Consider the following 27577-nt stretch of genomic DNA (forward strand, 5'->3'; position numbering starts at 1 on the left):
CCAGATCTTTCCACGAGAGCTCTAGTTCATTTAAGAGGAATGTTCTTCTCCGAGTGGAATTCAACTGGAGCCCAAATCACATGGGCTCTTTAGGTTTTTTTTATGAAAAGCATCAAAATTGTGCACCTTGACACTTGTACACTAGTGCAGATCCAGGTTTGTTGGGCCTGGTCTGGGAGAGTACGAAAGCAGACCCAGGGCCACGGAGGGGCCCAAGCGAGGGAGGAGCCCTGAGGCTTCATGGTAATTCCACCTCTGCCCTTATTTGGAGACCTGAATCTCGGGGACACTGTGCTTTCTCTGCCGCGGATGTTCTATCACTTGTGTTGGTCTGTCACCATCATAAGGACAACGTGAGGAAGAGATTAAGCATGCCAGCCAGAGGGGCCTGGGTGCAAACACCAGCTGCCTCTTTCCTTGCTTTGTGATCTCGAGCTAACCTCCCTCTGCTTCAGTTTCTTCCTCTGAAAACAAACAGAGGGAACCATGCCTCTTTCACGGATGTGCTATTGAGAATCACAGGGAGGGCGTGTTTATGTGACACGGAGACGAGTGTTTAATTCTGTTCATTCAGTGAATGATGGACCAAACTCCCATCCAACAGTGTTGATTAGAGTTTGGTAGATTTGGTTGAAATCTACCTTCTACAAAGGCAGGTTGGTTATTCACTTGACAATAATCGGCATGGAGAATGCAAGCAGTTATTCAGAGGTAGCATAAATACGTAAAAACAAGATGCAAAACAGAATCACACTTAGCCTGAACAGGCGGCCAAGAATTATTTTCCTACCACAGTGTACCAAAGGGATAAAACATAATCCAGACGATGACAGCAGTGGCTTCCTACGGCAGCAAGAGGAGCACACACACAGTTTTCAAAGCTCTCCGGTATTGTTGCCTCTTCGTGATACCTGATCTCCTCCGAGTTCCATTCCAGCACCTAAAACCCATTCCCGTGCCAGCTGGGAATCACACCCTTTACAAGACTTCAGGCAAAATACTGAATTTATTCACTTGGTTTGACCAGTCACGTTGGATAAAAGTGTCATTTTTATTTGCATGATGTAAAAACGTACTTTGAAGTAGGAATACTCACATACTTTACAGTGTTAAAAAAATATATATAATAAGAAAGATTCATGAAGGCATTTGATATAAAACATACACAGTATGCTATTTTAATATACAAATGCTTTAAAGAAAAGAGAGAAATAAGAGTTATAAAAGTCACATTATTAAGAATTTATAAATGGTTCCATTTTTCTTAAAGGTCACATTCTCATCCTTTGGGATGTACAGACATTATGTGGTTTAACACAGTTTTATCCACATTCAAAACATCACGTTTTAAATGTTTGAAGCATAGCACGTACAGTACAAAATGTTTCCATAGGAACGTAACAGAACCCATCTCTAGTGGCCTGCCGCCAGACGGCTCCTAACTCATCAGCCATTTTTAAGACACTAGTCCAGCTCATTGCTACAATATTTTCATTTATATTGGGGTTTACTGACAAAGACTCAAAGAGTTATCATAGAATACATACTAATATACACCAAACTATTCTGAGTTCAATGAACTTCCCATACTTAAATTAGAACCGAGAATAGTAATTTCAGGCTAATATATTATCCTTGTGATTGGTATTTTTAAAATTTTGAGCAAAGTGCACAGTGAATGGAATCAGCCACTGGAAATGATCCTTCGGTGAACTCTCAGCTTCCTTTGAGTCAGACGTACCACCTGAGAAATGAGAACCTTCCAGCCTGATGGGGCCCCGGGCAGCTTCACAGATCAACACACAGGAGCCACGTGGAGTCACGTCCATGAGTCGTGGGAGCCCAGCCGATAAACGCACAATTCACTTGACAGAGCCCCTGTGCGGAGTCAGCAGAATCAGCTTCCCAGAGACCAGCAAATGCTGAGTCCTAATTTAGGGCAAATGCCGCCATCCATCAGCCGTATTCTAGCGTTGGTGGACCCCGGACAAGGTTGAAATAGCCAGCCAGGGCCCCAAGGTCTATGTAGAGAGAACGCTGTCTCTTCAGCACCTCCGATTCCTCAGTGCTCCCTGTGCATGAAGAATCTGAAAAGGGAAACATCGAAAAAATAAAATAAATGACCAGGGGAATGTTCAATGACAAATGCCTGGTTCTTCAGCAAAAAAACAGAAACAACAGCAAACTGTGGGCCTAATGGGACGGCATTCCAACTCTGGTTTTATTAAGGAGCCTCAGAGTTGAACACTATTGGCTAGTCTGTGTGATACGACACAGACAAAAGAACGCAAAAAAGAGTCAACGACCACAAGAAATCAGCTAGAAATCCTGGCCCATCTTCCAACATCCCAGATGATTCTTTTCAAATGCAGAAAAGTCAGACAAGAAGCCGAGAAATGCAAACCAGAGTTCCAGGCTTGACGTCTGGGTTTGGACCCAAACAGATTGAGAATGTCACAGATTTTCATAAGAAAAACGGAAACCCCTCTCTGTGCATATTCAATGCTCCTGGAATGCGTATTGTCTTTCCTAAATGGGAAAGCTTCACAGCTGGCAGAGAGATTTTGAGCAGAGGAAGCAGAAATGCAAGTTGCCTTCAAACTCAATATTTTATCAACACCGTGATGTTTCCAAACCAGCGCTGGTGTGGTTTACCATAATTGCATTAAAAAGAACCCGGCTCTTTGCTAACAGCAAGACTGTCATGCTTGATCTGTTTTTAAAAGCAAATGCTAATTCTCTGCTGCAAAAAAGCAAGGCAGAGCAATTCTCAAAGACTGCATGATCTCCATTTGCCTGGAAACCAGTTAGACTTTACTGATAAAGTAGCCAATTTTTTTCTTAATTGTGATTTTTTTCTTTTTGGCCGTGCCCCGCGACAGGTGATATCTTAGTTCCCTGACCAGGGATAGAACCCGTGCCCCCTGCAATGGAAGCACAGAGTCTTAACCACTGGACCACCAGGGAATTCCCAGCCAATTTTTTTTTTTTTTTGTATATGCTTTAGCTAACATTCTTGCTGAAATTTCTCCAACAACTTATGGCATGCAGGAAGTCACTTCAATTTTTTTTAATGTTATTGAAGTCTAGTTGATTGACAATGTTGTGTTCATTTCTGCTGTACAGCAAAGTGACTCGGTTATACACATAGATATTCTTTTTCATCTTCTTTTCCATCCTGGTTTTATCACAGGATATTGACTATAGTTCCCTGAGCTCTACAGCAGGACCTTGCTGTTTATCCATCCCATAGATACCAGTTTGCATCTGCTAATTCCATTTTTGTCCCAAGTGCTTTTGTGAGCTCTAATTCTTAGAAGTTGGACAGAGGCAGAAAAAGAAGGGAAGCAAGGGCGCTGCACACTGCAGGGCGTCCATACCGGCGATGTTCTCAGGAAGCTCCAACTCCTTGCGGCTCAGCAGCCGCTTCTGCTCAAAGAGGGCAGAGTCCAGGCTCTGACAGCGGGGCTGATCCTCCCTAGGGGGGTTCAGGGCGTCGTGTTTCAGCAGGTCTGCTGCCCTGGGGCGGTGACTGGGGTTCCTCTCCAGAGCGGCCTCCATCAGCTCTCTCATGCCAGGACTGCAGTCTTCAGCGATATCTTCCAAAGGAGGCGCTTGCTTGTGGATCTATGAACAAACCAGCTCTCTTAGCGTCACTGGTATGAAAATATACCCTCGACAGCACGAGTGCTTTAGTTACAAGACCTGCGCGGTCTTTTGTTTCGAAGCAAATACAGCTCATACCCTTCAGGAACATTTCCTAAGGAAACTGAGTGAAACCCATGTTTTGGTTGAATGCAGTCAAAGATACATGCGAGGTTTGAATAAACAGCTTTCCAGCAGAGCAGTGGCCAAAGGTCCCTGTGCAGTAACGGGGAAGGGTCTACTTCTCAACCTCTCCACTGTCAAAGGGGGCCTGCGTGTTTCACTACGTTCCAGGCTGCCGTGGGGATCTATAATCTAACCTCTTATTTTGGAACGTGTTCAAAGAACACATACGACTTCCTCGGCGCAAGGATTTATGCTACTCTGATGCTCTTCAGTGGCATCTTGTATACCAGCATAGCTATAATTTCTCCTCATGCACATTGGGGTAGGTTCCCACTCAAACAGCGATGCCTTCTTTGCGGGAACGGGTCATCGCTCCACGTGGGAGGAACTTTCAGCGTCCCCTCATGGGTCATAGTTCACCATCATCCCATTCAGGTGTGTCACCCGAGAAAGAGCAGCTCTCCTGAGCAGGTGGGGTGCCCCGCTGCCCCTGCTTACTATGTACAGGTAGGAGGGGTAGGCGGAGCGTGGGTAGCGCTTCACCCAGGGCGGGGTGCCCGTCTGCATGTGGATGAGCGTGGCCCCCAGGCTGTAGATGTCTGCTTTGGTCGAATGGCCTCTGCACAGGATCACCTCCGGGCTCATGTAAATCTGAAAGAGAAGCAGGACAGTTCAGTCTGACTCCCCTCACCTGTCTAGGTACCACTTCCCTAATCCAGTTCAGGAAGTTTCACCATATTCCCCGCACACTTCATCCCCTCAGAAGGGCCTGGCATTGCTGTGTTCCCTTCAGCGAAGGAGAAGCACAGACCCTCGGGGACCCAGGCAGCCTTGGCCGAGGGGCCCCTGCAGCCTCAGAACACCTCTTCGCACAGACTGAACACAAGGCAGACCAGGCAGCAAAGGACCCGCAGCCGAGAGCCCACCTGGGAGTCCCACCCATCCAAGTTCTGCAAAGCACAGATCGACGCTTCCTGTTTCTATTAAAACATCAATTCCTTTCATATCTAAATGACACTGAAATACATGTCCTCATTTCATGTTTGTCATTAAAATGCCAAACCACTAATTATCTACAGTCATCAAAGGCAGCAGAAGTCTCCATGGTATCAACACCGACTACGCGGAAGAGAAGAATTTAAAGTGTAATGATGGGAAAGTGATCCTAATTGGTCAATTCTATGACCCACTTCTTATTTCTACACACCAGGGAGCCCAGTGACTAAATATTGAAGGCATGCCATGTTCACATTGTGTAAGTTCTGTCTGGTTTTATGAGCCGATGCTGGAAAAGGAGGGCTAGTTTTAGAGATAGTTTCTTTAAGCAGCGTTTGTTTCTAAACGTAAAAAAGAGCAAACCCTGGGGACCCGTGTCTTTACGGCGGGTACAGGCAGAGAGCAGTTACTACCCTCATTGTCAATATTTAGCTCTAAGAAGTTTTGATGCTGCCTGTCATCTGAATATGGAAACGCGGGTGAGTGTTCCCAGAATACATTTCAGAGTAAATAAATAAAGAACTGGCTTACAAAACCTGGGGAAATTGCCCAGTTTCCCCCTCCTAACTTGCCTCAAGTACTTGCTACAACACAATTCCGGGCTGGCTGGCTTTGGTTCCCTCGCTGATTCTCTCTCTCTCTCTCTCTCTCTCTCTGAAGGGCTTTCTTACCAAATAAAATCACAAGATTTAGCGCCATGCACAGTGGTCAGGACAGCTGCCAACAGCAGTGCCCACCCTGCTCCACCCTTGCCCGCTCCCCTAAGCAAGGATTAGGCAACCGTTACTGCGGGCATCACCACGGACCACGATGTGCTCAGGGCCCTGGAGGGACTGGGCACATCGGGGGCGGCAGCATCCTACCCACAAGGAGGCCTGGCTGCGGCCCCTCGGGCCGTTCCCCGTCACCCGGCAGAGGCCCACGGCTCACATTCCTGGGTCCTCAAGCCACCAGAGCAGCAGGGCGTGGGGGTCAAGGGCACTTCCTTTCAGGGCTGGCTCTGTGGGGCTTGTGCGCCCGAGGGTGTGGGCACTGGAGCAAAGGAGCCTAGAGGTCAGGGGTCAAGGCCTTCACCTCTGATAACATTTATTACAAAGGGAAAGAGACTGTGTGTGTGTGTGTGTGTGTGTGTGTGTGTGTGTGTGTGTCCCGGCACGAGAGGATGACGAGGGACCTTACATAAGAACTTTACAAAAGGAAGCATGCAATCAAAGGAATTCTAATTAGCTATGCACGTTGATTTTTCCTTCCTTCTCTGTAGCAGGGAATTCAAAAACAATAGCTTAAAGATAGGACAGATGAACCCTGTCATTGTATTAAAAATACATGGTTATAAGATCATGTCCTGAATTTGAAGGAGCTCTGCTGGGGGGATCAGAAATCATCTGCAGCTAAGTGATCAAGTTCTAACGGGAAGCGAATCTGCACCGGTGACCTTGACTAATTATACCTTCTTGCTCTCTAAGGATGAGGAGTCATAACAAGGTTGCCGAGAGCTTTCCTTCCCAGTTCATCACGCTCACCGTCACACTCACCGTCACTCACCATCACACTCACCGTCACTCTCACCGTCACACTCACCATCACTCTCACCGTCACACCGTCACTGTCACTCTCACCGTCACAATCACCGTCACACGCACCATCACCATCGCACTCACCATCACCCTCACCATCGCTCTCACCATCACTCTCACCGTCACTCTCACCGTCACATTCACCATCGCTCTCACCGTCACACTCACCATCACTCTCACCGTCACTCTTCGATCGTGAGTGCCATACAGAGGGTGAACAAACACGAGTTATCAGAATAGTTTATAACTAGGAACACCAAGGCCAGTTTATCCCGTCATGGAAAGCAATTTACATTTGGTGAAAATACCTCAATCCAAATACTATCCAGGAACAGACGCTGTGCTCCTATCTCATACCCGAGCACACACTCTGTTTCTGCTAGAAAATCCCAGAAAGGAGATGTCTTTCCCTGGCTATTGCAAAATGTTCAATTTGATCACCCTGCCGGGAAGAGAAAGGTATTTTCCATCTTTAATACCATAAACAGCTTGTTTCTCAAACGGCTCCAGGAAAAAGGGTAGAGTGTCACATATCTGAATGTCTGATGACTGCCAAACATGCTGAAGTATTTTCCGAAAAAAACATGTCATAAGTGTTGTCTTATTAGATTTTGTGCTTTGGGAAAGTTTTCCTAAGATCTGGTGATTAAAACATTCTTTAAAAAAATAGTAAATAAATAATGTTTTCTTCTGAACATTATTCTGCTTGAAGACAACCCTCTAGAATCCTCTCCCAAGTATTTTCCAGAATAAGTTCAGTGATAACAGCAAAATCAAAGACCTCTTCTGCTGCCCGGGGGGAGTCTTTGCTTTCAGAGGGTTAAGAAAAGCCTTACAGAATCTTGGTTTGAAAGGCAGACAATTTTTTTAGCACTGCAATGAGTTCAGTGCAATACATTCACTAGCTAAACTAGAGGTTATCGTCCGATTAACACCGGGACTGACCTGATAATCTTGGGGCAAACGTCCAGGCAACTGCCCCCTCTCCATTTCCTGAGGGTACTTTCTATAGCTGCAAGGGCATGGGGCTAGGAGGCTCTGACGGTTCCCCTCTGATAGTTTATCATCTCACAGTCATGGAGATGGGTCAGGAAGGCAGATTCTACACCCACGTACCTTCCCAGATGCATCCAACCCCACACCCATCATAACCAACCGTGAACTAAACGGTTAAACGTTCATAATTCAGGTAAATTTAAAATGGGTCCTCCCTCCTTCCTACTGGCTTTGCCCTGTGCTCCATCCCTGGCACCTACAGCAGTCTTCACACAGCAGGTGCCGGATAGACACTCACTACACAGGCCAACTGCTCAGCCTAATAAGGTGAGCACTAAATATATTATTTGACAGCCCGGGAACGCATTCCTCTGAATCCCACTTAGATTCAGGAAAGTTTTGTTTTTGTTGTTCCTGCTTCACAAATGAGCTAAATAGTATAGCAAGTTTGTATCTTCAAATAAGATTCATTTGTACTCCAGTAAATGAGACTTCTTTTAAGATTTCCAGGATTCAAGAGAGGCCTGAAATGCCGTCAGTTCTCTCAGTAAATGTTCTTAAGGACCATGACAATTATGGCTGTAACTGAACCAAAACAGTAATATTAGTTATGCTAAAACCACATATATTAGTTATATCAAAAAGTTACATAGCCGTTACACCTTAGACTTTAGACTCAGAAAGAACTAGATTTCGAGGCCCTGATCTATCAGTAGCTGAGTAACTTGGCGCACTTTATTTTAACCTCTTCAAGCTTATTTTCTTATTTTAAAATGGGAATAATAGTATTTGCCTATAATAATAGTATTGTGAGGATTAAACAATATAATTTATTTCAAGGGCTAAAGAGTATATGGCACAGAGTAAATGCTCATTAAACATGGTCCAGTGATAACAATGATTTCATGTAATGGTTTTCTTCCCCTTCTTTGTCCTTTCTGCAGTAATGCTAGCACATCTTATTTTTACTCTTAGTAAGATATTGCCCATTCTGGTGTGAACATAATTACCTCTGTTCCTCGCAGCTCCTTAGGAAAATAGATCTCTTCAGTCATTTGGACACTTAGACCAAAATCCACCAAAACAGCTTTTGTGGACATGAAAACAATGTTGCTAGCTATAAAGAGAGGAAATTTTTCAGTAAAAAAATTGTGTATCTATCCCTAAATAAAATGAAAACATTATTTAAAACAACGAGTTCCATATAAAGATAGATTGAAATGCTTCCCCTACTAAAGTGGGCTTATTATGTTCAAAAGAGAAGGATGAATCTGGGTGAGAGTTTAGGTAAAAATCACTTCAGATTTGTCAAGAATTCAGCCAGGGTGGATATAAATGATTGTAGCCATTAATAATCCTCAAGATACAACAGCCAAGACACAGAAACAACCGAAGTGTCCACTGACGGATGAATGGATAAAGAAGACTTGTATATATATATAAATTTTTGTGATACATAATATATACATATAAATTGTGTGGTATACAGAATGGAATACTATTCAGCCATAAAAAAGAAGGAAACTCTGCTATTTGTGACAATATGGATGAACCTTGACGGCATTATGCGAAATAAGTCAGACAGGAAAAGACAAATACCGTATGATCTAACATATGCAGAATCTAAAAAAGAAACAAACAAACAAACAAACATAGAAACAGAGAACAGAGTGGTTGCCTCGGGTTGAGGTGGGGGGACTTCGGGAAGGTGGTCAAAGGTTACAAATAATAAGATGAAAAATAATAATAAGATGAATATTATTTCATCTTCCAATAATAAGATGAAAAAGTTCTGGGGCTGTGACGTACAGCATGGTGACTATAGTCCATAATACCGAATGGCGTATTGGAGAGTTGCTAAGAGAATAGATTTTAAAAGTTCCCACCACACAAAAAAATTATAAATACATGAGACGGATAGATGTTAACTAACCCTATTGTGGTGATAAGTTTGCAATATATACATATATCAAATCATTCCCTTGTACACCTTGAACTCACACAATATTACATGTCAATTACTTCTCAGTAAAGCTGGAAAAAATATTTCTTATATTTTATATATTGAGTTTCAAATTCTAAGACATAAGCATAGTATTATCAAGCCACTTCCTAAAACAAAAAAGTGAAATACCCAATTTCTGTCAGGACAACTTTTGCCAGTCCAATTTGCCCTTAGATATTAGGGGTTCACAGCAGGTCTCTCTTGTGTGTTTCCCCACAATCTCTTTATTCCTAGAAAGCAGTCAGTGAAAGCTTCTTTAATGGACTATTGCCAAATTTGTATTCAAAATTAAAAAGCAATTTGTTTTTCAAAAACGTTGACTGTGTTTTTAAGTATATTACCATTTTTAAAGCCTAGTAACAAGGCAGTGGTTAATGATATGTGGCTATAATCTCTTCCACAACAATTGGAAAATCATCCTTCCTTATGACTTTGAAAGCTCTCGTGACCCCACTGGACGCTAAAATGTATCTCAGGGACCCAGGGAGAAAGCGGGGGAGGGGTGTCTTCCCTGCCACCGAGGACCTTCAGATTGAAGGAGGAGCCATGTGCCTAAGGTCTAGTGCTTTTTAAGCCAAAAAGGGGCACGTCCAAGGAGAACTCACGTTTAATGTCATGGTGAATCACTTTCTTCGAGTGCAGAAAATCAAGTCCCTTGAGAACATGCTTTGTCACCCAAATAATCTCAAATTCTCTCATGGGTCCACAGCTCTCCAGTTTCTCCAGGACAGACCCTCCCTCGCCTGCTTCCATAAAGAGATGGACGGTTTCGCCCCATAGAACCGCGCCGTATAACTCAGCGATGTTCTCGTGCCGGAAGCAAGCCTGGATTTCCACGTCAGACGGCTTAAATTGGTCTACTGGGATCTAGAACACAAAACACAAGATTCTAAACAACCCCAAGATAAAGAAAAGAATACACAGCCCAGGTCAGCTCACAAACCAGAAGGCAAGTAAACGCCCTCAAGGACGTGTTGTGAAATTTACTCCTGAGTTACGATAATGTTTACTTGAGATGTACCTTTACGTTCATGTCCGCTTAAGGTAAAAAAAAAAAAAAAGAAAAAACAAAATAATGAAATACTGCTTTCATTTAGAGTATAGGTACCCAACCGAAGAATTTTTCATGATGACTGAAACAAAGGAGGTAATTTCCCATCTTTTATACATGTAATTTCTATGGTACCTAGATTTTAGGCCATATTTTCAATATTCCTTGTCACGAAATAACATAATGTCTCTGGTCTCTCAGTTTGTGTTCTAACAATGCATTTAAATGAGCACTGGCCATCCACTCTACAGAAAATCGGAAGTCATTAATAAAGAAAAAAGTAGCTCTTTCAGTGCAGAGAGAGATGGAGTGTCTCCAAAATATACTGATAGACTGAAAACAATCAAGATGCAGGAGTACATATATTCTATTCCCACTTGTAATAAACTCTTCAGCCATACACATGTCCATGGAAATTCTCTGGAAGGACATGTAAGAACCCGTTAATAGTAGTTACTTTAAGGAAAGGGATCTCATTCTTTAGCCTGCATCCTTTTGGACCTGTTTGGGGTTGTTAATCATCTTATATGTTTCTGTTTTTTAAGAAAAAATATGGCTTCAATATTAAATATCAGGACTGCAAGGAAAACAAACCCACAAATCTATTTCCCACGCCTTTTGCGATGAAACTGAAAAACAGAACACTTTGGTTCTAAGAGCTATAAATAATGTCTCCAGATTTTTTTTTTTTAACTTGGACATATCTCCTAAATGAACCTTCAGGTAACTTACTATATCACCTCCTTTTCTTCCTTTTTTTTTTTTTTTTTTTGGTGGTACGCGGGCCTCTCACTGTTGCGGCCTCTCCCGTTGCGGAGCACAGGCTCTGGACGCGCAGGCTCAGCGGCCATGGCTCACGGGGTCAGCCACTCCGCAGCATGTGGGATCTTCCCAGATCTGGCCATGAACCCGTGTCCCCTGCATCAGCAGGCGGACTCTCAACCACTGCGCCACCAGGGAAGCCCTCTTCCTTTTAATAACAGCTGCTCTGGCCACCCTTTAAGGGGGAACAAACAAGGCCCACATGACAATAAGAGAGACTGAGATGATATTCAGTAATTATTTTATGTTTTGTTTTCGTTAAATCAAAAGTGAGTTTGTTTGTTTTTTGCGGTACGTGGGCCTCCCACTGCCGTGGCCTCTCCCATTGCAGAGCACAGGTTCCGGACGCGCAGGCTCAGCGGCCATGGCTCACGGGCCCAGCCGCTCCGCGGCATGTGGGATCCTCCCGGATCGGGGCACGAACCCGTGCCCAGCATCGGCAGGCGGACTCTCAACCACTGCGCCACCAGGGAAGCCCAGTGAGTTTGTTTTATTGCACTTTAAAAAACACAAAACTTTAAAGTACAACAGACATACACAAAAGTGCAAAACTGGTTAAGTATCAAACTCAATAAATTTTCAACTGAACACACCCATGTAACCACTATGTAGATCAGGAAACAGAAGCCCACCAGCGCCCTGAAGCCCCCTGCTGCCCCCTGCCTGTCCCTGCTCCTCATGGGCAGCCACTCATGGGACTTCCAACAGCATGGGTTTGTTTAGCTTTTTTTGGCCCTTATGTAAGAGGAATCTCATACAGTTGATCCTATTTTGTGTCCAGCTGCCCTGGCGTAACCTAACGTAGATCTATCATCGTCAATAGGAAGTTGTAAATCATTTCTTCTCTTCACTGGACAGCATCCCAGTGTGTAAATACACCATATTTCAGCACTTGGAAACTTCCCAGTTTGGGGCTATTACAAATACTGCTGCTATGAGCACTCTAGCACGTGGCTCTAGTGACCACGTGTGCATGCCTGCTGGGCGAGCACCTGCAGGAGTGGGAATTGCTGGGTCACAGGGCGTGTGCGCGTTCACTTTGCTAGGTCGTGCCAAGCGGTTTTCCAAAGTGGGGCACCTCAGCAGTGATTGCTCAATAGGAAGAGATGCGGGGCTTCCCTGGTGGCGCAGTTGTTGAGAATCTGCCTGCCGATGCAGGGGACATGGGTTCGAGCCCTGGTCTGGGAGGATCCCACATGCCGCGGAGCACCTAAGCCCGTGAGCCACAACTACTGAGCCTGCGCGTCCGGAGTCTGTGCTCCGCAACAAGAGAGGCTGTGATAGTGAGAGGCCCGCGCACCGCGATGAAGAGTGGCCCCCACTTGCCACAACTAGAGAAAGCCCTCGCACAGAAACGAAGACCCAACGCAGCAAAAATAAATTAATTAATTAATAAACTCCTACCCCCAACATCTTAAAAAAAAAAAAAAAAAAGAGAGATGGGTTTTTTCTCTGAAATTCAGCCCTTTAATCTACAGTCCTGAGGAGACTTACAGCTTTCCCAGGGTCTGCTTCCCTGCCTGGTCCCCTCCCCAGTGGGTGGCATTGAAGCAGCAGCAAACAGATGTGCTCTTGCAGGGTAGCTCCCCTTCAGCCACCCCAAGAGGGATGAAGTTATCCAAACTGGCGCTAAAGGAGCTGGTACTTTCTTTGTTATCAGAGCAAACTGATTAAAATCAACTGTGGCCTTAAGCAGACTTGGGGGCTGAATGGCCCCAGGTAGCAAGCAAACCTATAAAACAGAGATGCTTTTCTTGGACTCAGCACCCTTAGATAAGAGGCCGTCAAGGGGTAGCCAGCTTTGAGTAAAGTGAATAAACGAGCACGCAAAAGCCCCCATGCCGAGCACGCAGGGCACCCTGTTGCTTATGAAGTACGTACCAGTTTACACGCCATTCTTTTCTTAGTTTTTATGTCTTGTGCTAAGTACACTTTTCCAAAGGCCCCCCGAGGAATAAAATTAGAGCCAATATTCCTGTAAGTCAGCTTCCAAGGGATGAGAAGAACATCAGAGTCTATCTGATAGCGTCCGTTCTGGGGAGTGATTACCTACAACAAAACAAAAGTGCAGGAGGGTAAGAATTTCAGCAAAGTCCTTTTCTGAGACCCGCCCTTTAGAAACTGGTTACGTTACACCGCATTCCTACACGCAGGGTTCAAAATTAATGTCACCGTATATAACCATAACAGTGTACAGAAGCCTCTTAGAGCTCCTATCCAGAGCTTCAGCACAACAGAGAAAGCATGTAACAGAAACACACCCCTGGTCAGACCTGATCATATTTCTATCTACGTGTGAGTAATTCACTGCCAAAGAGAACTTTAAAAATGATTTACCGAATGCACCACGACTGCTGTGACCAAAAGGCTGAAAATAAACATTGCAGACATGTAAACTGTGCCTGCTAGCTGACTCGTTTCCAGTTAAAATGTGCTAACCTGTTAGTCTGCATACCTATTACTCAGAGGTGACGCACACTCATAGAGAGTAGGGAAATGAACTGATGATCACAGAGGATTCTGGAAAACAATGTGTTATGCCAGAGCTATGAGTTGACAGCGCCACGTAAGCAGAGTAAGGGCAGAACCATTTCTCATCCATTCACTCATTTAATATTTACTGAGTGCATGGTATGTGCCAGGCACTGTGTTTGGTTCTGAGCAGGCAGCGATGAACAAGAGACAGATGACCCCTGACCTCTGAGGGTTCATGAGTCAGTAAACACTTTGAACAAGAGGTCTGAACACCAGCCGACTCAAAAGCTGAGAGCGACAACCTAAGTGTCCATCAACAGAGGAATGGACAAAGAAGATGTGGCACATATACACAGTGGAATACGGCTCAGCCATAAAAAGGAATGAAATAACGCCATCTGCAGCAACATGGATGGACCTGGAGATGATCATACTAAGTGAAGTAAGTCAGACAGAGAAAGGCAAATACATATGATATCACTTATATGTGGAATCTAAAATATGACACAAATGAACTTATATACAAAACAGAAATAAACCCACAGACATAGAAAACAAACTTATGGTTACGAAAGGGGACGGGGGGAGGATAAATTAGGAGTTTGGGATTAACATATACATACAGCTATGTATAAAATAGATAACCACCAAGGACCTACTGTATAGCACAGGGGACTATACTCAATATTTTGCAATAACCTATAAGGGAAAAGAATCTGAAAAAAAAAAAATATATATATATATACACAGTATAGTATAACTGAAACACGTTGCTGTACACCTGAAAATAACATGACATTGTAAATCAACTATACTTCAATTTTTAAATAAATGAATAAAAATAACAATTAACAAAAATTAGGAGAGCGATATCCTGATAGCAGTGTGGGTTATAAGGTATGTACCCTTGTCAAAACCCATCAAACTGGATATGAAAGCCCTGTGTATTTTACTGCATATAAAGTCTATGTCAATTTTTCAAAAGTGAAAAATTGAGAGGAGAAATAATTACAAATCAAATGAAAACAAATTAATAAGATAGTCCGTGGGAGACATGACCTGGAGCACATTCCTAAAAAAAATGTGTTGGGTATGCTTTCAAGGGTTAGAGTCTCAAAAATACAGGTTTTACCTACGTTTCATTAGGAATATTACGACTTCAGATTATGAATTCGGGGATTATGAAACTATCAAAGTGACATGAAGTTATTTCAGGAATGGGAGAGGGTGAAGGGGAGTGCAGATCACGTGGGTAAAGGGTAGACTCCGAGTCATCTCCAGATGCAGGGGGCCTTACACGGGCCCTGCTCTGGGAATAATCCTGGTGACCGTAAGCGTTATTCACTCAGGACCTACTATTGCTAATCTTAGCTACACCCCGTGAACAGGCGTGCTCACTATTAGGGAATGAAGCAAAGAACGCTAATACTTCGAAATGTGAAGTCACTACACTAAAAACTTCAGTATTCACTGAGTGCAGCCTCTGCGCAGGTCCCGAGAGGGAAAATGACCAAGTGCAGACCGCAGCGTTGCCAAGTTTGAAATATGACGTCCTTTCAAGAATTGTCACCTCAAGTTCCTGGAGGCCACTTCTACAGCACGCTGGGAACCACATGCAGACAGAACCATGCTCACGGCACTCAGCTGCACTCGCTTTATTGCCTCTTCCTTGTTATTAAATATTTACAGACCCAATTTCATTCGATTCTCCAGGAATCCACTTCAGGGCTTAACTCACCTTTGGAAAAAAAAAGTTTTACTTAAAACAAAAATTTTTTTTTAATTGAAGTATAGCTGATTTACAATGTTGTGCTAGTTTCAGGTGTACGGCAGTGATTCAGTTATACATATACATCTCTATTCTTTTTCAGATTCTTTTCCATTATAGGTTATTACAAGATATTGAATACAGTTCCCTGTGCTATACAGTAGGTCCTTGGTGGTTATCTATTTTATATATAGCTGTATGTATATGTTAATCCCAAACTCCTAATTTATCCTCCCCCCATCCCCTTTCGTAACCGTAAGTTTGTTTTCTATGTCTGTGGGTTGATTTCTGTTTTGTATATAAGTTTGTTCTAGATCCGTGGGATCTGGCTCTGTCCTGCTCTGCTGGTCCCACAGCAAAGGGACAGCCAGGTTCAAGTTCGGGGCTGTAACCAGTAGGTTCTGGCTGTTTATCTATTTATATATAGTAGTGTGTAACTGTTAATCTCAAACTCCTCATTTATCCCTCCCCCCTCCCTTTCCCCTTTGGAAACCATAAGTTTGTTTTCTATGTCTATGAGTCTATTTCCATTTTGTAAATAAGTTCATTTGTATCATGTTTTTAGATTCCACGTATAAGTGATGTCATATAATATTTGTCTTTGTCTGACTTACTTCACTTGAAAGTTTTACTCTTGTCCAACCCAAATCTGCTCTAACCCCCTCTGATGCGGTGCGCTCTTAGCCGACAGGATGGAGAGTAGTAACGCCAGCCAGCTACCGAGCGTTAATTCTGGGCCAGGCACTGTGCTGAGTACTTCATACATTAACTCAGCAATTTCTCATAACAGGCCTGTGACGTAAGGGCTCTTTTTATCTCCACTCACAGATGAGGAAACTGGCTTCAGGAGGTTAAGGAACTCACTAGGCAGCAAGAGTCAGGATTCAAACTCGGGTCTGTCTGACCCCAAAGGCGCAGCTCCTATTCCTTAGGTAAGAGCCTTTGATCTTGCAGAGGCTGTAATTCAAGCTGAGCTGTGATCAGAACACAGTTGTTAAATGTCTACATTTACACATCACTGAGCACGGCTTGGCCTTCTTCTCTTTAGATCAAATACTACAGTTCCTTCACTGCAGTTTATCATCCCCAGCGTTCTGGGGACCCTCCTCCAAACACCCTGCAAGTTCTCCCGGGCCACCTCAGACGACAGTCCCTGAACGTGTGGTGTGACATGCAAGTGATGGCCAGTTTGTGGTTCTGCAAAGTCCCTGGATCATAACAGGCAGAGCAGTTCTCAGAGCTTCCTGAGATGCTCTTCCCAGGATACAAGCCTCTATTTTGGCTCAAATAAAATTTTCCATTTTTTTCTTAGATGCACTGGTTTATTTTCTGGTGATGCTCTGGAAGGGGTATGTTAATTTCTTCCTTCGTGAAGCCATTCACAGGTGGGCCTGGTCAGGATGCTTCCTGGGAGCTAAGCAAAGGTATTTTACATTAACACTCGTTACAAGGGTGGCTTTGCATCCTTTCAACACGCACTGTGTGTACACAGGTCACGTGCTTCATTGTATGGAATGAAGGTGGCCATTTGCCCATTTTACAGATGAGTAAACAGAGGCATAGAGGTTGTAATGACTGGCCCAATGTCACCCAGCTAGTCCATTTCAGAGCTGAGACACATGCTGGGCACTTTAATTCAAGGGCCTGCCGTCTTCACAACTCCTCATCGTATATGTATATGCACATTTTTATGGCCAAGACGTAGGGCTTAGGAGTCAGGGAAGTCAGAGATGGCTTTTAGTCCCCTCTGAGGAAGGACTTCCCTACAATCAGCATTGGCCCGATATGACATTAAATGCCCTAGAATATGATGCATGCTTCGTCACAGGTTTCCAGGCACAGACCAAAATGGCCCAGCAATTATTGGAGCTGATAAAGGGGGTGATTCAAGCTTCAGACAGAGAGCTTGACTCAAGTATCTTTAAGGTTTTTTTTAACCCTGAGAAACCAGGAATCCGTGACTCGGCCTGTGGAGCAGGACAGCATCTCACACCCACATCTATGCGCAAGCTCTTTGGGGCTCGTGAGTTTCCCAAACAATCACCCAAGAGTTGAGTGTTTAGAACCCATTTTAGGTTATTCATCCCCAGGTGAGGGTGACAGTTGGTCTAGATTATAAGTAACTTGTAGCACCCTCACACAAAGCAACCCCTGGTTAGTCTCCTAAAGTTTCTTCCCCAGGTCCTGCTGGATGTTGGTGGAATCTTTTAAATATTATTTTCAGGAAAATAGCACCCACTTGCACACACATGCAGACGACCATTTTACACGCCTATGCTTCAGGATATGATTGTAACTCCTGGGTCCCCCACCCTAATTAACTCCACAGGCGCTGTGCTGGTAGGTTGCCTGTAATACACCGGGCGTCTGTGACTCCATTCTCTCCATCTGAAACATTCCCTGCTCTCCAGCCCCTTTATCTGGCTGATTCCAGCTCAGTAATTTAGGTATCAATTCCTCTTGGGGAAATTCCCTGGCGGTCCAGTGGTTAGGACGCAGCACTTTCGCTGCCGAGGGCCTGGGTTCAATCCCTGGTTGGAGAACTAAGATCCCACAAGCTGTGTAGTGCGGCCAAAAAAGGAATTTTTTTAAATTCCTCTTGGAAGCCGATCTGACATTCCTCCTTTCCACCTGCCCAGCCTCGTGGTTATGTGAGGTATCCCGCCTGAGTGTTCCCATAGCGCTCAGGGCTAGCTGTATTGAGAAGTCCTACAGTCCATTACAATGACCTGTCTACTTGCCCTCTCCAGCAGGCAGAATGCTACCAGGGGACACAAACTGTACCTCCAGCACCTGGAGAAGTACCTCATCCCCTGCAGAAGTTTGAGCTCTGTCTAGCAAATGAATGGATGAATACTGGAAGGAAAGCATTTGGTCCGTATGTGGATACACTTGAAGGTCGACTTTACCTTGGAACCAATCTGTTGGGTAGATAATTAGCTGCCACCTTGTAAAGCAGAGAAACAGACAGCAGCAAGGCCAGGAGAGAAAAGTTTTGATGGAGTCTTAGGGAGAGGGCCATGGGAAGAGGAAGGTCTTGAAGGTGGGATGGTTCCCAGGAGAACACACGCAAGGTTGAAGGAAGCCAGAAGCCAACGTGGCCTCCTTCACCAGCTTGTCTCAGACTGGCTATGATCTGGGATGGCAAGTCACCGTTCTTGTGCCATTATTTATAAAACACGGAGCTGTGACAGGCTACTAGCTGGCACAGGGATGCATCTAATCCTTAAGGACAGTGACAGGAAAGCCAATCACAGCCCCCTGAGCCATCAGTCACAGGGTGATTTGCCAAATAAGGCATGGTCTACTTTCCTGTGGATTTTAAGGTTAGGTCTTCTTGCTATAATCACTTTTTAAAACAAAAAGCCTTTTTTTTTTTTTTTTTGCGGTACGCGGGCCTCTCACTGTCGTGGCCTCTCCCGTCGTGGAGCACAGGCTACGGACGCGCAGGCTCAGCGGCCATGGCTCACGGGCCCAGCCGCTCCGCGGCACGTGGGGTCTTCCCGGACCGGGGCACGAACCCGTGTCCCCTGCATCAGCAGGCGGACTCCCAACCACTGCGCCACCTGGGAAGCCCAACAAAAAGCTTTTTGAAAGTTGTAAAGTTCCCTGCTTTTTTGATGTGTCCTATTTGCAGATTTTCTCCCAAATATGCCTTGATTCATTTCTGGAGCACAGGCTCCATGACAGGACTAACAACAGTCTACTCTTACGCGTTGCTGATAATATTTTCACCTCCTTTTTTTTTTTTTTTCCACCTCCTTTTAATGCCTTCATTTCTCTCTTTTGCCGTGTGAGCTTCTTTTTGCCCCTCACTCCAAAACCTTCAGGAAGCCACTCCTTTGTACTCTTTATATTTTTCCTGAATTCCCTCTGTACGTTCCCAACTCTATGGCCCATCTCACCAGGCTGGTAGTCCAGGGGAAGTAAGCCCAAGTCTCTACATATTTGCAAGCAAAGATAATGTGTTTATTCTGCATGTTTTCCTTTAAGACACCCATTTTAACAAATAAATATGTAAAAAGAAAAGAGAGAGAAATACATAAACAATTATGTTTCTGATTATAGATATATATATTATTTTGAACCAGAATTCTCCAGCTATATTTTAGCTAAGACAAACAGGTATTAACCCTTATTCAAATTATGACTTCCCATTTATAAACAGAAGTACTCTTCTCAAGGCAAAGTTAACTATCAAGCACAGTTTGGTATATCCAGACCAAAGCAAGTCATACAATGATGCCAAAGGTAATCTTTTTTTGTGGGGGGGGGAGGTAATTTTGCAATTCTGCTGCAAATTGAGCTATAGCTGAACACAACTGGCTTCTAACAAAACAATTCACTACACGGCTGACCTAAATCACTGTGTTGTTTTGAACTGAACGAATGTGGTATGCAAAAAATAATAATAGTAATTAAGTACTCGGTCCAGAATCTTTACTTGTTCAGCACCACCCCCCATACATTAGCCTTCTTGCCATTTAGATACACCAGAGGCAAGGAGGCACTCTCATCAATAAGCGAGTTTTGCAAGTTCCCACCCACTCCTCTGTGAATTGTCCTTTTTAAAAAATAACATCACCTCTAGCCAGCAACTACATTCACCTTTGAGAGACTAAGACACTGACCACACCCGAACACATCACCTGATCCCCTACTGTGGCAACTAAGTGTTGTCACAATATTTTGGATCTTTTGGATACTTGGGGTGACTAAACAAGTATAGCCCTTGTCATTCATACTTTGTCAATTAAAGAGAGTGAATCTGTGGATAACTATTTACTGCCACAAACTACATTTCTGCAAGAACTGAATGTAGCCAGTATTAATATCGTGACGTTTCAAGATGTGACAAGAGAGGAGCACAAAAATTCAGCCTTCAAAAAAATTCAACAGACATTCTTTGACATAAATTGTAGCAATATTTTTTGGCTCTGTCTCCTAAAGCAAAGGAAATAAAAGCAAAAATAAACAAATGGGACTTAATTAAACTTAAAAGCTTTTGCACAGCAAAGGAAACCATTGACAAAACAAAAAGACAACCTACTGGACAGGAGAAAATATTTGCAAATGATACAACCAATAAGGAAGGGATGAATATCGAAAATATGTAAACAGCTCCTATAACTCAACATCAAAAAAACAACAACCCAATTAAAAAATGGGCAGAAGACCTGAAGAGACATTTTTCCAGAGAGGACATGCAGATGGCCAACAGGCCCATGAAAAGATGCTCAACATCTCTAATCATCAGGGAAATGCAAATCAAGACCACAATGAGACATCACTTCACACCTGTCAGAACGGCCATCATCAAAAAACACAAATAACAAATGTGGAGAGGATATGGAGAAAAGGGAACCCTCCTGCACTGTTGCTGGGAGTGTAAACCGGTGCAACCACTGTGGAGAACAGCATGGAGGCACCTCAGAAAACCAAAAAGAATCACCATATGATCCAGCAATTCCACCCCGGGCATATATCCGAAAAAATGGAAATACAAATTTGAAAAGATACATGTACCCCAATGTTCATAGCAGCGTTATTTACAATTGCCAAGGAATGGAAGCAATCTAACTGTTCCTCAACAGATGAATAGATAAAGAAGATGTGTTTTTTATATATATATATATATATATACACACACACACACACACACACACATATACATACAATGGAATACTACTCAGCCATAAAAAAGAATGAAAGTTTGCCATTTGCAGTAACATGGATGGACTTGGAGGGTATTATGCTAAGTGAAATAAGTCAGACAGAGAAAGACCAACACTGTATGCTATCCCTTATATGTAGAATCTGAAAAATAAAACAAACTAGTGAATATAACAAAAAAGAAACAGACCATAGATATAGAGAACAAACTAGTGGTTACCAGTGGGGAGAGGGAAGAGGAAAGGAGTAGAGGATTAAAAGACACAAACTATTATGTATAAAATAACCTGCAAGGATATACCGTGTAACACATGGAATACAGCCAATATTTCATAATAATATAAATGGAGTATAACCTCCAAAAATTGTGAATCACTATATTGTACACCTATAACTTATAAAAAATTATACATCAACAGTACTACATAAAAAATACATGTTCATTAAAGACAAAGCCTTTATTCCCCTCTCAGATGAAGGAATCTCAGGAAGCCTTTCTCTTCGGCCTAATTGACGCATGAGCTCTTCAGTGAACTGTTAAATTAAAATTCATTCTTCTTAATTACCTATTTGTAGAACTACTCCTAAAATATGGAAAAGACTCTTTAAATGGAACTTTTAACGAAGACCGTGTTTTGCGCCTTTCACACGGAGGTGATTCTTACAGATATTCCATTTTTAAACACCATACCTGGCAGCCAGCCTGAACCAGGTTCACATCCTACTCAGCAGTAAGTGCAGCAGCAGTAGTAAGCTGAACACACGGCACTCAACTGATCAGGAAAAAACATACCATATTTAATAAAATTCCAGATTCTTGCGGTCGGTGTCCGTACAAACGCTTGGCGGTGTTGGATATGTGGTTTGCAAAAGCAAGCAAGTCCTCCACGGTTCCGTATCGGACCGATGACAGCCAAGGCCCCTCCTGGCCGCTGAGCAGCACGGAGTCGGCACGCCCCTCCTCCTCGTGATTGCTGTCCTGACACACGGTCATCAGACTGGGTTCGTAGGCCACAGGCTCTTCACTCGCGTAAAGATTTTCCATAATGTCTATTACATCAGACACGTTCAAATGCTTCATTAATAAATCGATTTCTTCTTTGCTGTCACTTCCAGTGCTCATGAACTCCATCACTGTCAGGCTCTCCAGAGAGTCTGCAAAAGAAACCTCAACTACTTAGTTCACTGTATTTGTATTTGCATTTGAGATCAATGGGAAACTGACATGAAAGGATTGGGAACAGGCTTCTATACGACTTTGTTTATAAAATAAGGGCGGGTTTCCCTGGTGGCGCAGTGGTTGAGAGTCCGCCTGCCGATGCAGGAGACACGGGTTCGTGCCCCGGTCCGGGAAGATCCCACATGCCGCGGAGCGGCTGGGCCCGTGAGCCATGGCTGCTGAGCCTGCGCGTCCGGAGCCTCGCAACGGGAGGGGTCTCAGCAGTGAGAGGCCCGCGTACCACAAAAACAAACAAACAAATAAAATAAGGGCTCTGGCCACAGTGTGTGTGAGGTCAAATGCACAGACGGTGAAGAAAGGGACCTTAGATAACCTTTAGTCCGGCGCTCACTTGACCGTTTCCAACCCTGCCGCAGGGGACAATCTTCCCTGCATGATCTCTGTGGCTTTTAGGCCGTGGGTGGCTTTTTTTTTTAAAAAAGAAACTCCTTGGGACTTCCCTGGCAGTCCAGGGGTTAGGACTCAGCACTTTCACTGTGGTGGCCCGGGTTCAATCCCTGGTTGGGGAACTAGGATCCCGCAAGCCACACAGCACAGCCAAAAAATAAATAAATAAATAAAATGAAAATAGAAATTTACTTAAAAAAAAAAACTCCTTTACCAAATTCAGGAGCTAACTTTGCAAATAAAATTCAGGCCCTGAAGCCAGAAGCATGTCACACGGATTCTAATCTGAGCAAATGTGATGATGGTAAGTCAAGTTTCAGGAATAATTCTGACACAAATAACAGCTCATTTAGAAAGGAGACGGCAAATCTCAAACTTCTTTCTGCTGAGGACGGGTATGAGAAAGGAGAAGATTCCTTTAACCTGTAATCAGCTGTCCCCTCCTGTGACCAGGATTCTTTAACAGTACAAAGCATGCATCTCAAAGACTCAAGAAAGTTAACTTAATATCTAGATCAATGACTCTCTAGAAGTTGTGGTTTTATAAAGAAGCCAGGGAAGCCAAACCTATCATAAGCAAGACATGGGCAAGACTGACTAACTCTGATTAGCCAAAACCGTATTTCAGCTCTTCTATATAAATCAGGAGCCTTGGGGATCTGTAAATGAGAAGAAGAAGGTAAGTCAAGGGTAAACAGTGATGCTGTTACTCAGGATCTGGGAACAACACCATTCCAGAGGATTAAAGGTAAAAGGACTTAAGAGACCTAAGAAAATGAAAAGGTATGTATGTCTACCTAAACTACTGTGCTCCTGGAAGCAGCCTCTCTCTGCCAAGTCTTTCAGGTTCTTGAAAGCACAAGCCTTCAATGCGTTCAACACACAGGGCTAAACAAAAGCCACAGGCTCCCATCAACCTGGATGGAGCACAAGCACCAAACTCTAGGAAATATTCCACCTTGGGGCCACCTGCCCACAAGACCCAGACATAGGCCTCTTGGTGAATTTCACCTGAGAAAAGAACCATGCAATTTAGTGTCGTTATTAAGTTACTGGACGATCCATTTCTTTCTTTTTTTTTTTTTTTAATGCTCTTTTTTTAAAGTATTTATTTTATTTGGTTGGGCCAGGTCTTAGTTGTGGCCAGCGGGCTCCTTAGTTGTGGCTCACAGTCTCCTTAGTTGTGGCATGTGAAGTCTTAGTTGTGGCATGCACTGTGGGATCTAGTTCCCTGACTAGGGGTCGGACCCTGGCCCCCAGCATTGGGAGCGTGTAGTCTTAACCCCTGTGCCACTACAAATTGTGTATGGGGAAAGAAGTGTAGGATTACGCAGTTATGACACGGCATCTAGACTCAGGCTGCGGGGGGCCAATCTCAGCCCCTCCTTTAGTGTTTGCATGATCTTGGTCAAGTTTTGTACTTTAATCTCGCTTCATGTCGATGTCCCCCACCTGCAAAATGCAAGTAATAACAGCATGTCCCTTGTAGGTGGTTGTGAGGGTCAAAGGAGTTCCAGAGCATAAGGGCGCAGAGTCTGGTGCACAGTACATAAACTATGTCTTTTGAAGCTGCTACGATGCGCATGAAATCGAAGGACTGGGTCGGATCCCTGGCTTTGCAGGTACTGCATTAGGCCGCCTTTCTTAACTGCAAACGGGCTGCGGCTACCTATTCCCCTCCAACCCCCCATCCTCCCCCTTCTTCGCAGTAAGGTTCTAAAGACTGTTTCTAAAATAAGAGACAAAGAAAGAAAAAAAATAAAGGCAGAAACCAATGAAATGTTTTGATGGCTGTTATCATTACAGTTACATCTGGAGAGCAAAGGAAAGCCCCCTCTCTGAGACCTGGCTGGTCTTTGAGGAAGACTGATTCAGGCTCTTGGAGTCTCTTGACTTATGAAAGGAATTTTTTAGGTTAACGGAGGAACATTGGACTAGGTTTCACGGGGCCATTTAGTTGCAGTTTCTACTTGTAGAATTTACAGGGAAAAAAATGGAATTGAAACAACAACAGCTCAATTTAGGACCCCACTGGCTGAAAAGTTCCAAACCTGCTGGATTTACTTAGCGAATGGCTGGCCAGAGAGAAAGTAAAGTTCCCAGTAGTAACAGGGCTATAGAAAGAGAGGAAAAGGTCCATACAGTTTACAAGTCGGTTAGCTGATCCAGAGAGGAAAGGCAGGTTTTGGTTTTTAAATCCTGCAGAAAGTCTGGAACATTTGTATGTAAAACCTGAGAGGCGGAAACACACACGCCCGTAATCTGCTGGGGGAGGGCAGGGAGGTGGAGGCGTGTGTCTTCGGGGCCACTAATCCCCTAGCAACGCCAACCTCCACTCCTGCAAACCCGCGTGCAAACCCGTGTGCGCCCCAGAAAACCCTGACAACCGCCCGCTCAAGGTGCCGGCAGAAGCCTCAGCGTTTTCAGGCCTTAATTAAGCAGACAAGATGCTAATGATTTCTGCGTTACTCACCACCAGCAGACGTCTAGAAAAGTGAATGATGAAGGGATCTGTATTTCACTTTAGCAGCAAGCACCCTTCCCCACACAGTGTTCAATAAAAATCTGCATTAAATCCCCACTTGTTAACGCAGGAGGGGACTATACCAATTTTAGAAATGGACAAATGGGCAGATACAGTCAAAATGATCTGCTTCAAATAATTTCTGAAATTGGCAGTAAAGCCAAGAGGAGATACTCTCCTAAACAGAATGGCATACTCTTAGCTACTTCCATCTCCATAGACAAAAGGTGAGCGTTTCCTGGCAAGTGCGCATGAAAATGGCCAAGATTACTGGTGTAGGCTCCTGCCTTACAAAGGATGATTATACCTCATGTTACTTCACATTTAAAAGATTTTTCTGCCAAAATAGTACATTGCCCCTCAGGGCACACCTCCAATAAGACTTCTAATAATATTTTTTTCTCAAAAAGCCCGAGAATTGGGACTTCCCTGGTGGTGCAGTGGTTAAGAATCCGCCTGCCAATGCAGGGCACACGGGTTCAATCCCTGGTCTGGGAAGATCCCACATGAGGCGAAGCAACTAAGCCCGCACACCACAACCACTGAGCCTGCGCTCTAGAGCCCATGCACCACAACTACTGAGCCTGAGCTCTAGAGCCCGCGCGCCACAACCACTGAGCCTGCGCTCTAGAGCCTGCGCGCCACAACCACTGAGCCTGAGCTCTAGAGCCCGCGCGCCACAACCACTGAGCCTGCGCTCTAGAGCCCGCGCGCCACAACCACTGAGCCTGCGCTCTAGAGCCCGTGTGCCACAACTACTGAGCCTGCGCTCTTGAGCCCGCAAGCCACAACTATTGAAGCCCCTGCACCTAGAGCGCGAGTGCTCCGCCACAAGAGAAGCCACAGCAAGGAGAAGCCCGCGCACCTCAGCACCCCCTGCTCGCTGCAACCAGAGAAAGCCCGCGCAGCAACGAAGACCCAACACAGCCAAACATAAATAAATAAACAAATTTACTTTTTAAAAGAAACCGAGAATGAAGACATTCTAGCTGTATTAGAAGCACAGCCACTTCAAAACCTCTAGATGCCTCAACCATCCGATTCTCCTTATAGGACGTCTGCCAGAAATACCGCACACCAACCTCACGCCATCAGATCCGGGGGCGTCTGCCGATCCAAATTACCTTCTACTTGGCAAGTACCTAAAACTCAGGCCACAGGTACGCAAAGCAACTGTATTACTGCTTCCTTCCCTGTTTTTGTCGGGAGCAGTCCTTTATTCTGGGCCAAAATACGTCTTTCCAAAAGTGAAACAGACGTTGCAATGTTTTCTTAAAGATAGCTCGCGGCCTTCCCCGTTAACTTTTGGGACGATCTGGACGCTGCGCTTCCTTTTTCAACGTGGTTCCCCTCCTAGAACTAGAACTTCGGAATCCTGATACTGCATTTCCACGGGAAAACATCTGTGAAATAACATTTTTCCCCTTAACATTCTTTCTTAGGCCAAAAGCCCAGCATTCGTGTTCTGCTATAACCACCCTACTGGTCGCATAATGGGATCCGGGATGCAAGCGTGAAGTTGCTCGGAGGCTCTCGACCCTGCTAAACCCCCTCCCTTCCATTCCTCCCGGTCCTTAAGATGAAGGGAGCGTTAAAGGACTTGCACATGAGAAGAGCACCCATCGCCAGGGCCAGCGGCAGCCGGGCCCCGCGCCTCCGGGGCACACTCACCGGGTCTGAGCAGGGAGGGCGCAGCCTTGCGGGTGGCGCCCGCGGCGGGAAGCCGGGACCTGCCCTGCTCGCGCGCTAGGGATCCGGGAAGGAGGAGGAAAGGGGAGGAGTCGCGGCCGGTGCCCCGTGGGACCCTTGCGCAAGGTGCTTTCCAGCTGCGCCGGCTGCAGCCGCGACCCGCGCGCAGCCCCGAAGCGCCGCAGCCGGAGACGGGCACGCCCGCCCCCCAGGGCCCCGGAGCCCTCCCGGATGCCGGGACGCCCCGGACCTCAGGGTGCGAACCGCCGGGGCACCCAACAGGGCTGCGATCGAACGATAGCCCCGAGCCCCGGAACTCTTACCTGCGGCCTCCGCGCGGCCCCGCCGCCGTCCCCCGACGGCTCGCGGCGCAGAGGGCGGGCGGCCCCCAGGAGTCGGGCGCGCCGGGGTCCCCAGGTCCGGCGTCGGCAGGAGCGGGAACCAGGGCTACCGGCCCCGGAGCGTTGGCGCGCTGTCCGGGCCCGAGCGGTCGAGTGAGCCCCGCGCCTCCCGCGCGCCCGGGCTGCCCTCGTCGGCCCCTGACTCACAGCTTCTGGGCCGGCCGAGGGGCGGCGCAGCGGACTCCAGCCGCCGCCTCCCCGC

At 45.1% G+C, this 27577-nt stretch overlaps 1 protein-coding gene across 1 annotated transcript; it reads right to left on the reverse strand.

Annotated features, from left to right (window-relative positions):
- Nucleotides 1–1227: 1227 nt before the first annotated feature.
- MAP3K8 (mitogen-activated protein kinase kinase kinase 8) lies at nucleotides 1228–27463 on the reverse strand. Its single transcript, XM_030832340.2, has 8 exons — nucleotides 27298–27463; nucleotides 21928–22289; nucleotides 13100–13267; nucleotides 9951–10212; nucleotides 8351–8457; nucleotides 4270–4422; nucleotides 3381–3627; nucleotides 1228–2087 (listed from the first exon to the last, which is right to left on the reverse strand). Exons 2-8 carry the CDS (start codon nucleotides 22264–22266, stop codon nucleotides 1957–1959), a joined length of 1407 nt encoding a protein of 468 aa, XP_030688200.1. The 5' UTR covers nucleotides 22267–22289; nucleotides 27298–27463; the 3' UTR covers nucleotides 1228–1956.
- Between the last annotated feature and the right edge of the window lie 114 nt (nucleotides 27464–27577).

This window comes from Globicephala melas, chromosome 2, assembly GCF_963455315.2.
Source record: "Globicephala melas chromosome 2, mGloMel1.2, whole genome shotgun sequence".
In the NCBI taxonomy this organism is placed as follows: domain Eukaryota; kingdom Metazoa; phylum Chordata; class Mammalia; order Artiodactyla; family Delphinidae; genus Globicephala; species Globicephala melas.

What these genes read in the sequence shown, in the direction of transcription:
- MAP3K8 (XM_030832340.2), bottom strand. Translation starts at nt 22,266, where the DNA reads ATGGAGTTCATGAGCACTGGAAGTGACAGCAAAGAAGAAATCGATTTA. An exon ending in GATTCACCATGACATTAAAC is followed by an intron (nt 8,458 to 9,950) that starts GTGAGTTCTCCT and finishes CTCTCTTTATAG; the next exon opens with CTAGCAACATTGTTTTCATG. An exon ending in ACCCCTCCTACCTGTACATA is followed by an intron (nt 3,628 to 4,269) that starts GTAAGCAGGGGC and finishes GTTTGTTCATAG; the next exon opens with ATCCACAAGCAAGCGCCTCC.